The sequence below is a fragment of the Megalops cyprinoides genome, chromosome 3 (assembly GCF_013368585.1).
Source record: "Megalops cyprinoides isolate fMegCyp1 chromosome 3, fMegCyp1.pri, whole genome shotgun sequence".
In the NCBI taxonomy this organism is placed as follows: Eukaryota; Metazoa; Chordata; class Actinopteri; order Elopiformes; family Megalopidae; genus Megalops; species Megalops cyprinoides.
Window position 1 is genome coordinate 13902649 of NC_050585.1, and position 13883 is coordinate 13916531.

Genomic DNA, 13883 nt, shown 5'->3' on the forward strand with positions numbered 1-13883 from the left:
ATGAGTTAGCCTAATAATTTGTATCCAGACGACTGACTGAAACACAATTAGTCTCTTTCTGCACTCAGTTGGAGCATCCGGTCTTTTACAATCAAATGATACATAGAATGAATCACAATACACTTTTTTTTTTTTACCACAAGTGCACTGTTCAGCTCTAGCTTGACCACAGTTCATTGAACATTACTTGTTTCCAAGTCACATGGACCTAAAAGGCAACTGATGAGGTAACTGACAGAGAAGAATAAGGCACATCCTGAGGACTAGTCAAGGGATGGGAAGAAAAAGCTGAGAAGACAGCCATGTCTGTTGTGTCAGAGCAGCGTATTTTGGCCCGGTGGAGCTGAGAGAGCACCTGCACATCCCCGACCCAGAGCAGCGTGGTGCCGGTGTCACACGCAGGCCAGCGCCGCCTGTCACTGCAGCCACCTCTCTGATACTGAGGCGCGCGCTCTCTCCTGTGCCACCCGACAGCAGCGTGGCATCTCCCATCAGCCCCCTCTCCTCTGTGACCGAGGTAGCGAGGGACCATACGGACCAGCGCGGCCACACGAAGAAAACTCACAGCCCCTCCCTCATGTGCCAACCCCCAACAGGGTGCCGTCAAAACCCACTGACAGCCACTCCTGCCACGATCTGCCACGGTGACCGGAGAAACCCATCAGCCCGTATTCTGAGACCGCATCAGTGCATCTGTGCAAACAGGCTCCTGCAGTAATCGTGACCCTCGTTCAGCTGGGCCCGGCCAGAGTGTGGTCATTACTGGAGTGCTGCTGGCTTGGAAAGGGATTGTTTTAAATTAGATCAGCACCGAGTGATGAGCACAGTGAATCTGGCTAATATCCTCAGTGAAATGTGACCATGGACTTTCATTAAAGGGTCAGGAAGGCAGAAGAAAAAAAAAATCTCTCACACCAAATTAACAAAACAATCCTGAGGGGTCAGGGGGAGCAGTGAAGGGGAGGAGAAACTCTTTAAAAAGGAACACCTCAGCGAGGGGAAGCTTCTAAGCCAGCAGTGCAAATCTTCAAGAATATCTAGGTATAGGCCGTTGACTTCTCACCGTGTGTCCATTTTGATCTTGTCAGAGATGATTTTTAAGGGTGTGCTTGTGTACCTCCCACGCACACTCAACCAGGCCTAGAGGCGTGCTTTTAGGCAGAAACGGAGACGCGATAAGTGACCTTTCTAAGAACAAAAGAAAACATCCCACCCAATTAATCAGAACGGTTCCTATTTTTAAAAACAAAAATGGGTCGGAAGAAATAATGACTCGGAGGCGGTATGTTCCGGGCCTCTCAGAAACAATGGCGTAATGGGGCCCTTGCAGGAGCGTCCAGGCCAGCCCCACTGGTGGGTGGTGGAGGGCTGCTGGGGCCCCTGACCCACTTCTGGTCCCGGCAGAATGGCGCTCGCCGGGAGGACATGCCGGCGCACAGCTAGCAGAGCTGGGTTTAGCCTCACGGTGCCGAGCACCAGGTCCACGAGTCATGTGGCAGCGGGCAGTTAGGGAAGCCCTCTCTTTCTTTCGCTCTCTCCTCCTCTCTCCAACGGCAGCTGCCCAGAACCACCGGGCTGTAATAACGGTCTATCATCTCACTGCTCTGATCCTCTGCAAGGGGAACAGAGCCCCTCTCTGGACCACATGACGACCCCCCCCCGCAGTGGGATCACAGGGCGGAAACAATATGAGGGGTGGGGGTGCCTCTTCCCACAACCCAGCTGCAGAGGTACAACAGCCTGAATGGAGATGGCACCCACACACACACACACCCCAACTGCATTCCCGCATCCCCACACACACACACACACACACACACACACACACACACACACACACACACACACACACACACACACACACACACACAATCTACCTAGATGCACACATAGACTCACACTCACACACACACACACACACACACACACACACACACACACACACACACACAGAGAGAGAGAGAGAGAGAGAGAGAGAGAGAGAGAGAGAGAGAGAGAGAGAGAGAAACACACAGAAAGACACACAGCAGGTGTCAGGTCACATATCCCTTACATCATCTCACACACACACACACACACACACACACACACACACACACACACACACACACACACACACACACACACGCAGTGTTCTGTGGAGCATCCCAAACATACAAGTACGACGCTGTACTGTTGTAATTTCATACAGCCATAATGACCCATTGAGGGTCCCCCAGACCTCCACTCTGACACAATAAAAGCATTGTGGAGAACAAAGCCAATGCTGCTTAGACTCTCCATCCCACTCGGATAAAAGGACTCCAGGGGATATTAAGCTTTTCACCTGCAAGAAACAATAGTAATGATAAAACCCCCACAAACCTAAGGCTTAGAATAACCCCCTCAAGGGGCACACATTCCCACACACTGTAGACACAGAGGTCATAAGGAAAAAGTAATAAAATCAGCTGCATATCTGCTGATGTAAAAAAACTACACCCATTGCTTTTTATCAAGCTGGTTAACATATTAAATCTTTTCACCAGGATTGTGCATATTCTCAGACTTAGTTTTCAGCACAGTAGACTTACTAACCACACAACAGATCCAACCTATTGGATTAAGTGGTAGTTGATTCCAATGAAAGAAGGATGGCAACTCCTTGCCATCAGTTTCCTTGTTATAATGAAACCACCAATTTATAACTAAGCAAACAATTTTTCCCCAACCTAACAACAGAATGTGAACTTTGCACTATACAGTGCAGACACAGGTTGCAAAGAAATATTTACTTAGATCCACAGAAACAGACATGATGCATGGATGGAAAATATACAGCACATAAATAAAACAGTCACTGAACTATCAGTGCCATTTGCAGAAAATGGAAATACACTCCATGCATCTTGTATTACTGCTTTTACAAGACAGCAGGCAAATTTGCAAGTGATAGTCAACCTCTTGGTGCTGTACAAGTATGCCAAAAAAAACACAAATTGAAACATAATACACATTTTCTGACCAATCTGAATGCATGCTAGATCGATATTAGTTAGGCTAAAGGTGCCAACACTAATGTTGCCAAAACAAATGAATATCCATGACCCTGTCCTACCACTGAACTGATAACCCCTGGAAACAAAGATAAATGTATTCATCTCCATATTTTTCCAGTAGTTCATAAAAGTAAGCATCCTTTTTAATGGCCGAAATCCACAAGGTACACACAAAGGGTCTGACGCAAGAGGTAAATTAAGACATTAAAGGAGGAGGAGGTACACATGAACACACACACACACACACACACACACACACACACAGAGGCTGGAGGTGGAGATGGTCGTTCACTCACCACTTTGTCCTCTTTCTGGTTGTCTGAGGCCAGCAGGCTCCACTCGATGTCCAGGGGCCCAGAGTCCTCGGGTGCCAGGGTGAACTGGCAGTCCAGCTTCACGCTCTCCATGCTGGCTTTTTCTATGGACGTGGACCCCCCAGAGGTGATCTCCAGCCCATGGGCCAAACCTGACAAGGTGAAGCATGAAACAGGCACTTAAGGACATCTGCTCCAAAAGTACGCCTATGCCACACGTGTCACTGTAGAAATCAAGTACAGCTGGAGCTGGAATTCAGGAACGATGGAGCCTATACCCTTCAGTGAAGAGCTACCCAATTACAGCGACCCAGCTGTTAGCACTGCTGTTGCACAGCAATACATCATGAAATACGGCAGTGACAGTGTATCTCCATAATGCTATTCAAGGATGCCGGAACAGTGGCAGCACTCACCATGGCAACAGAATTCGGCTATTCGGCTATTCAGCTACTCAGAATTCAGTTGAATGTATTCCTTTTAGCTTTTCTTTATTTCTTTTTATTATTTGATGCGTTTTATCATCAGTGTTATGGACAATGTTCTTTTCAGTAACCTCCTCAATGTTGCTCAGTCAGACAACCACTGCCCAGCCCCAAGACCTCACGCCATCATACCTGTCCAAAATTCTTAGTGAAACACTCAGTGGCACTTACCGGCTAGGTGTGAGATACATTGTTTATTCTAAATAATAAGGTATGGGTTACAGACTGTTTGGTAAGATTATCAGGGGTTTGAATCGCATCCTGCTTTTTAGGGGCTACACTTCCAACCCCAATGGAAGTTGGATTTTGAACAGTACAAGGAGCGGAATAATTGGACCACAGCAAAGAGCAGTGAAAGAGTTGACATGCGGTAAGGCAGCTGTGTGAATGTGCAAGCTGTCCAAATCAGGTTTCATTCACCTGGCACCAGAAGCACGCTCCGCTGCCCATACACCCGATCAAGCTCTACAGGTGCAGGCACTCAGCAAGAGATGTGCTTTAATTATGCACCACACCAGATCTGCATGGTGGTGCTCATTAAGGAAAGAGCTGGAGTCTATCCATTAGGAATTAGAACAGTTAGCTGACCGCATGGTAGTGACTGAAGAAACGACCACAGCAGTCGAGGCCTTCAGCTCAAAAAGTGCCACTAAAAAAAATAAATTTAAATTTAAATTAGAATTAAATGAATATACTAGATTTTTACGCCAACCAGATCACAACAGTCAATCACCCATACTCAAAAGCAGTGGCATAGAAGGGAGATAGCACCTTAAGCAAAGGCATCCAGGACAAATGGCCATGCAGTTAATTCTGTTTCAATCCAGTCAATTCAGTTAATAAACTGAAAATTGCTCATCATTTTCTATAACAATTTTTTCAATTAATGAACTGAATTTCAAATCGATACCTGAACTAACTGAAATGAAATGGAACTAATCCCAACTCTACGTGCCCAAGACTATAAAGCTATTTTCACCATTTCATTTCTATGACAGGAACCCATTTTGCAACTTCAACACAAATTGTTAATCTATTACACCATGCAAAAAAATGCCTTGGTTCTGTTATCACCTTCATTTGTGCTAAACCGTTTTTGAAAGAACAGACCAATTCAATTAGCAAGCCAGCAGGATACAGTCTCTTCATACAAGGTTTCATGTTGATTTGAATATAGAGAAGTCTATTTTTCCTTCCTTATAAATAACATTTTGTATTATTAACAATTTCTATACTCTTTTCACTTATTTGTGTTTTATTTTTACTGGCTGGCCATTTCTTTCCTCGCATGCTTCTGAAGTTTAAAATTTGTTTTAACCTCCACGTACTACCCAGCTCTCCTGCCACGGCACACAAAAAAAAGAAACTTTATTGGAAATGTTGAGGATATCCTCGATTTAATATGCAGTCATTGACCTAAAGGTCAACATATATTGCAATATTGCCTTTTTAGACAGCATCATCCACTCCAAGTGGCAAAGATATAAACACAATTTCATGATCCACCTCGAACGCTGTATTCTATTCTTAGAACATTAATAATATACTGGTATATTGGTGATGTCATCAGCGCCTGACAAAGGATTCAATCTGAAATACTATTTTGCATTTATTAAATCTCTGGCAAGCACCTTGTGTGCGTGCGTGTGTGTTTGTGTGTGTGTGTGTGTGTGTGTGTGTGTGTGTGTGTGTGTGTGTGTGGGGGAGGGGGGGCACACACTGTATAGAGATCTATAATCACATCTTTTACCAGTCCCTGCATAGTGGGGAAAATTCATAAATCATTCATTACAACAATGTGGTGGCTAGGCATATGTAAGTAACAGCATTTGAAAATGGCATTTCCTACTGAAATGAATCTTAAAATCCTGTATGCCGTTTAACTCACGTCTTGCTGGACGTTTTTATTTTAAGATTCTTTCCTTTATGCCATTATTTAAAAATAAGGTTTTTTATGGTGTTGCCACCATGTGCACAGCACTCTGTTCAACAGCATTCCGTCACTGCTGCAACTGGCATTATCGGCATCACGCGCTGCAAAGCCACACTCAAGGAGCCATCTTTGTGGGGAAGAACAGATTGGCAGTGTAAAGCAATGCTGCGGGCAGCACCTGCCATCTGAGGTTAGGAGGAACCTTTAAAGTCCTGCCCAGGTTAGCGCGTGTGCGGTGCGTACAAGAACCACCACGAGAGAGAAGAGGGGATTTACACGGAACAAAGAAGCGCAACGCGGCTTCGCTATCGGTGCTTGTATGCAAAATATTGCCGTGTAAGCCCGTGTGTAGACAGCATAAAATATCATTAGCGCACAACAAAGCCATTCCACCCATGCTGGCACAAAGTGAAAATCATTACAGCACACCAAATGGAGACCCCCGGCACAACCCAGCTCCAGAAATCTAAAATGAGCACGGTTTCCATTTGGCACACAGCTCCTCGTATCTCTCCAACACAGTGAGGGGTAGATCAATCATTCAGCCTCGCGGCGTGTCTTGCCAGGCCAAATCCTGATAGCAATTCTCTCCCTCTGGATGTGACGGGACCGCAGGGCCTTCCTGCAGCAGAAGGCTCACCAGTGTACCGCGTCCCTCTCTGGGGCGTGGCAGGGGCGACCCTGCTTCCTGCGCCTATGCCTGTACTTCCTGAAGCCTGTCCAGAAAAAACCCCCCAGCTGCTGAACAGTGACTGCCCTTCAGTGTCCTCTGCGTGAGGGTTATGCAGGCAAAACTCTCCCACATCGTCTCTGGAATTTGCTGAATGAATAAATCAAGGCATCAATTCATTTGGCCCTACACCCAATGTTGGCAGCCGTTCATCATCTCAGCCACGCTAAATATATGCACTCTAAAATGTACTTTGATCATCTTAAAGCAAGCCAGTGCTTCCTGGCAAACACTGTGTTGAAAGGATCAGAATGAGGTTTACGAAGCCTCATGTAGACTTATATAGAGCAAACGGCATAATGAACATTCAACGGCACAATTCCATTTGAACGAGACATAACGTCCGGGCACCATCCAGTAAGCATGCTATCAGCCTAATGCGCCTGTGGAATACTTAACAGGGACAATGCCTTATTCAAGACCCCGTCAAAGAGGTTCAGGTGGGGGATGATGAATGACCAAATCTCAGTAACAGTGACTAAAATAATTTGTTATTCTTTACGCTTATGAACGCTTCCATGTTATGGGCATCTACTGGGGTTTACTTATCCCAGCTAATTATGGAAGACAGTACAAGTGGGTTTTTAAAAGCACATCTGATAAAATAAACAAATGAGTAAAACCCTCAAACCCCCTTTGCTACATTTGTGACCTGGTCATTTACATTTCATTTCCCTCTCTGGCAAAGATCCGTCTAACTTTCAGAGGAACCCCATGCAATCAAGGGATGTGCATTTCAATTAATCAGGAGAGTCAAACATCCTTTTTGCTCGCAAGATCAAATAAAACCCCCATTTTGTCCCTAAGCATTGAAAGTGTGCACTTTCTGTTTCAGCAATGAGAACAGGGGTACGCATTCAGTCGTAATTTCAGACATGAAGCGAGGTCTGCTACTCTATGCAGGGATCCTGGCCTCAAATTCATGAATATTGATCCTTATGGGAAAAAAAACTTAAGCATGAAGGAGTAACATCACTCATTAATTAAAAGGCATTTGAAGACTGATCTATGATTTCATTGCTGGATACTTAAATACAATCGAATATTTGACTATTCAAATGTGAAACCCGTAAAACACCCTACATGTTAACCCTGGTAAACAATTGCCGTATTAAAGAGTTACAAATTACTTTTAAAGGATCGTAAACCTTTATGAACAAGAACACCTCCAGCTGAAACTAAGCATTCCAAGAAGTTAAATACATTTTTTCCATGTTTACTGGGCAAAATGAAACTGCATGCAATTGGAGTGTGTGTGTGGGTTTTTTTTTTCATTACCTTAGCAGCATGGAATTTAAGATGAACTCTCTCATCCCTCCCACAGCTGAGAAATGAATGTGGGAGTGCCCCTCCTTTTACCATTTAGATATGACACAAGCCTGCATGTTCACTTAACTTAACATTGCACAGACAAGTTCAAATGCTACGCACAGAGACGACTTATTAGCAAAGCTCATGCGGTACCACTGGAGCTCACAGGGCAGACGCGGTTTGCAGCAGTCTGCAGGCTCTTCATGTTTTACCTTTGAAAATGTGTTAGACCTCCCTGTTAGCTATTCTCACCAACTGGAGTACAACACTGCCTTAAATTCACAGCGGGTGGTGGTTCACAGAAACACTGGCAAATGATTTAGCTATTTGAGCCAGCATATAGGCCTGGAGCACTATTTAAAAACACCCAGATGGCCATCACTTTAAGTAATCTAAATTAATGTTCCGGAGATTATACTCAAAATCTATTATTTTAATAAAGAGAATTGAGCTGTATCAATTTGAAAAAAAAAGCACAATGTGATTAATAAAAAAAAAATATTCACTATTCACATGGGAAAAAAAATCCTCCAACAAATGGAAGCTTCACACTAAATGATTTTTTCTAAATCATTGGAAAAAAAAACAACAGTAGGAATGATGGGAACATTTAACATCTCAGCATTAGAATTTCAGATAACGATTCGCTTGTCCTTGGAAATTGGGGATGTTGCTGTAAGTCCAATTCGGCTTGACGCAGCACACTGCGATTGGTTCCTCGGTGATTTATTTGCTCGGACTTGTATAGCTGCATTCTCACACGTTATCCATTCTTGCAGCTGGATGTTGGCGCTGAAGGCAGTCCAGGATAAGCATCTTGCTGAAGGGAACAGGGGCAGCGCACCAGTTGGGATTCAAAGCTGCGGCCGTCTAGCCTGCCAGTCCAATTCTCTACCACCACATCACACAACCTCTTTTCAAGCACATTAAAGCTTAATTCACTTCAAAGACAAGTGAATTTCATTACATTTGCTTAGCAGATGCTCTCGTCCGGAGCAGCTTACAAAGCTTACATTTTTACATGTTATCTATTTCACAGCTGGGTATTTGCTGGGGAAATTGCATGAAGCACTTTTGTCCGAGGGTACAACAGCAGCACCCTGCTCGGGAATCGAACCGGAAACCTTTGGTGCACAAGCCCTGCTCCTTGCCACCATGCCACACTAGGTAAAGGATTAAATATCAGTATTTACGAAAAAAAGATGCTCACACACAGCGGGGGATCGGCCACACTGATACCTGGGTTACCTGGGGCAAAATGGAGACCAGCTCGAGCAGAGCGCTCGATTCAGCCGCACTGGCTGCCGTTCCTGCCGGGCACCAGGCTGTCTGGAACACTGCAATTACCAATTATAAACAACACGCATCGCCCTTTATTGAGAGTTATGACAACACTGACAGAATATGTGAAGAAAACCTCCAATTACAGGTTGAAGGGGGTGGGGAGGTGGGGGGGGGGGGGGCTGTGAGCAAGATTAATGCACTCGACCAGACTCCCCACCAGCACTTGAGCCTCCTAGGGCCATTTGCCCAGCCTGGTGAGTAAGAGCCATCGTCTGCACAGCGTGTGGAGAGGAGGGGGGCTGGGGGGGGGGGGGGGGGAGAAATTAAAATGTGCCTTGTTGGATACTCATGCCTGCCTGCATCCACTTTGCTTTCTCCTCTACCATCTTCTTCACTAGTGTTGTACAAATATGAATATTGGGGGGGTTGAGGAATGTAGGGCACCTACCACTACTGCTAGCTCTCCTAGCCCCACAGCTAAAGCCCTGATAGCAGTGTACCTGTGTCAGTCCCTTGTCCCCCAATCTCCCCAGTCAGTGTCCCTGTAAACCCCTTTGTGACAACACAATAGGGAGAGATTCTCGTCTCCTGGCAACAGATCCTATTGAGAATTTAGCAGCCGCACTTGAGAGTGAGTGAGAGAGAGAGAGAGTGTGTGTGTGCAAGAGAGAGAGAGAGAGAGAGAGAGAGAGAGAGAGGAGGGCAAGAGAAAGACTGAGCACAAGGGAAAACTAGGATTTACGAAGGGAGAAATGAGTGCCTGCTCAGAGGTTTAAACCTTAAGGTCAAGCCGGACATCAGCACAAGTCAAGTGAGGAGATGGCTTATTCACAGTGGAAAATCAGGAGCCATGCGATTCTCACTAAAACTACACACTCTCCTCCTCTTCAGAACCGTGTTTGACGACTGCTGTCCCACATCGCCTACAGCGTTCACACTGATCCTAAACGTATGACATGAAATGCCCAAAGGGTAAAGCAAGCAACTGAGCTGAGATCTGTACAGTTTCCCCTCAGTAAAATCCTACTTCAAGTTTCAAGTGCCTACATACTAAGAGGACTCCACATGACCCTCTCAAACACAAGCAGCCATTACATATTATTTTACAGTAAGTAAGGTACCTACCAGGACACTGAGCAAAAACGAGGTTTTTACAGGTAGTAAATTCTTAAGATTTGCTTTCATCATTTGTTGAATTACATCACTCCAAACACCAAAAAACGGACAAGTTTTTCTTGAGCACTGATCATTAACCATGGCAATACTTTCTCTGCTCTGGTTCCTGCTGTGAAACACATTTTGTTTCCCTGAATCTGAGATCAGCGTTCAGCAAGTACACATGCAACCCCCCGGCAGGGCTTTGATCCCACCGCCAAAGCGTTCCAGCAAATCAGAGGGAGGCCTCTTCTCCTCCACAGTTTCTGGTATCACCCCAAGAGATGCACTAATGGCTCCTTTCCATCAGCCCGGCTGACCTGTGGGTCGACAGCCCCAGTGGTCTCGGGCCTGTCTAAAATCTAAACTGCGTTTCCTTACCTCACCTACAGGCACTATTAGTTATGGAAAGGCTTAAGATGGCTACCCTTTTCCACCCCTCCAATCTCAAGGCAGAAAACAAGGTGCAACTGCTAGTTAGCAAAATAAAACTAGCACCTAGTCCCCTGCTAGCGGCTTGCTAGTGATCTGGATGGAAAATTTAAAAAATATTAATATCCCCCTGGCATAATTTGGTCTGCAACGAAAATAATCTTCACTGTTACTTCTTAGAAAATGGCTCACGCTGCCATGTTCATTTGCTTGTTCACGTACAGTAAACATGTACAGTAAGCACGTACAGTAAGCACGTACAAAGGATCCCAGTGGCAACATAAAAACGAAAGTTCTTCAACCCAGCAAACAATGTTATCGGTCTGACTGGAAACATTCATTGTTTATTTAAAAATATCATTTTCATATTCATGAGATCACATGATTTCCTTGCCACTGTGCCAAGGTAGTTCCTCCTTCGCCGGTTCCACAAGCACATCCACTTCTGACAAACACAGTGTAACCAGTGTAACTTCCCTGACCACATCGACTACTAGGTACTCAGCTGTACCTGGAACCCTCACCTCTCCTCACCTACAGCTGGTTGTAAGTGGAAACAGCCGTAAGTGTGGCCACCGTCCAGCTGGTGTCTATTGAGGCTGGAAAACGAGATACAAGCTGAGTGCAAGCTTTCAGTACAGCTGAACTGTAGGATTCTCGCGTCACACTGATTCATGCCCAGAGCTTCTAGAACATGGAGGAAAAGCTACAAAGTGGACTGTCGGTGCAAGGGAACATAAACGTTTCTATCATGTTGACAGACACTAATCTCTCCAATGTACAGTGTAGTTACATGCTTAAGACAGTTAAGGAGCGTCCATGAGCATATCCATAGCTGTAGGCATTTATTCATGTCTAACAAAAGCCCAGGGTTTTAAAATGTTGATGCAGAAGAGTTCATTCTCATTTCCTCCACAAAGGAGACCCATAAAGCTTCATCCGAGTAGCTGGCAGCAGAGCGTTAGTACTCGATGGGCAAGTTTTAATCATATCTTCAAATAAGCACTGCGTTTGAAGTAGTTTCAGATATTCAGAACAGGCGTCTGTACGGCTGAAATTTGTAATTTACTCCCTTTAAACTTTTATTGGACATGAAACCACCATGTATTCTCAAATATTATTTGTTTGGCAGATGCTCTTATCCAAGGCAACTTGCAGAGAATTAGAAAATACAGAGCGGAATTAATGCCCGTTTAAAATTCATGCAATTATAGCAAGTTGCAAATGCTGTCATGCTGGGTACACATTTTTATTCTGGAGCTGTCTTGCTAGAGGAAACAATTTGCTTGGTACTCAAAGATAATTTAACCTTTAATAGCCATGGCAGTGAAGTTTATGTTTTTTTTCTTCTCCAGAAAGTGACCTGAATCATGCCCTTCACAGTTTCTCACTTGGAGGGGGGGAGGGGGGCTTAAAAATCAAAGCATTTTACAGCAGCCTTACACAATCTTTTAAGTAGACTGATAGAATGACTGAATATCACATAAAAGCCTCTGTTACGCTGGTCCTCCAGTCAGCAGTTTACCTTCATTATGGTAAAATTTCACACCCCTGGAAAATACTGTAAGAAGTGAAGTTGAACACATTGATACTAACCTTTATTCAATAAAATAGTTTAATGTATGTAAAATTAGATAAAATATTAGAATAATCATATTAGGCTGCATTTGCTTTATCATCAAACATTCAGCATATGCTTAGCTTATCTTAAGTTTATCTTTAGGTAAATGTGCCCAGCACAATCAATACCTTTGGACAAAATACTTTGCCATAAAATATCATTCCACCCACCACACTGTTTATTTGAGGCAATTTCAATATTTGACTTTTAAAATGGATTTCCCATACCAGCATGTCTCAGCTCAGTAGCAGCTTTCATTACACTATGACAGAATTCAGTCAGGTGATCTTTGTCACGCACATAAAAATGACATTGAACAAAAGTAATTCAACTATTGGTATACTGCTGGTAAATTACTGGTATTCTTCTTTAAATAAGGTTATAGGTATATAGGTTATAGGCTTAGGTATCCTGCATATTTTCGAAATAAACTCGACGGGGGTTTCTTCAGCAACTTTGCAGAAATTTCCAGAAGGACAGAAGAAATCCTAATATTGGTAATTACAAAAAGCTTTACCATGCAGCTTAAATATGGAGGAGGTAATTAAATTCTCTGGTAACACTGTGAACTGAAGTAGCTATCCGAATACAGAAGAGGAAAAACTTCTTTTCCTTTTAAGGACTTTGAGACGGTACTGTCTCTATAGTAAAAAAAAAATGACGCTGAGAAACAATCTTGCCATATGTCCAGTTCCTTGTTGGAAAAATGATTCAATAAACTGGTGCTTCGAGGGAGGAGAACACCAACTTCACTTCCCAGGTACTGTTACCTTTTTCGAAAGACAGGAAACGGAAAAAAGGAAACTCCCAGGATCACACTTCCTGATTTTAAATCCTAGCTTGACCTTTCCATCATGTTATCAGCAAATTTGTAAGCATTCAAACCGGTTGCATCTGGGATGACCTGGGCAGACAGGGATGCTCAGGAGTGATAAGGCATAATGGGGGAGGGACAACATTTCTGAGAATCTGGTGGAGGAACAATTTTTAATTATCTGTGTACACTGTGTCGAAGATTCTGCTTCCTCATCACAGTCCTCGGTTCACAGACACAGGCATAAACAAAATGCAGCCCTATATGCTGGGAAGACTATGGATTACAGTATTTTGTAATATTCCCTGCCCACAGACAGAAGGGTATGTGCAAAAGTAGCACGCCACACCATGACTGGGACGTTTCGGATGGAATTATACCCAGGTCTTTGATATGCCTCTGACTGATTAATGACATTTTTACACGTTCCTAACTTGAGCCACTAGTTACCGAAGGCTTCCTGCACTGTTTAATCACTTATTTCTGCAGAAATGCTGTAATTTGAGCAGCGTTTTCACATCCTCTGTAAAAATCAGACCCATTGATGAGATATACATCACCTCAGCTGGCTCATTTCAACCAATCCCCTCTTCTCAGCAGGGCACAACCGGCCACCTGAGGAGAGGGGGCGTGTCCCTGAGCCGAGCACAGCTCCGCCCACAGAGAGACCTGTCATTCAAAAACTTCAAAGGGCTTTACCCGCAACACAACACCACTATCATAGCTATACTGGTCAACACAGCTCCCGTGTCACCAACTTTGTGCC

General features: G+C 44.2%; 1 protein-coding gene across 1 annotated transcript in view; it reads right to left on the reverse strand.

Annotated features, from left to right (window-relative positions):
* Window positions 1-13883, reverse strand: part of cxadr (CXADR Ig-like cell adhesion molecule) — a 40591-nt gene that overhangs the window by 8180 nt on the left and 18528 nt on the right. The window contains exon 2 of the mRNA XM_036524398.1: window positions 3335-3504. Within this exon, the coding sequence (XP_036380291.1) occupies window positions 3335-3504 (170 nt within the window). The remainder of the gene's footprint in view (window positions 1-3334; window positions 3505-13883) is intronic.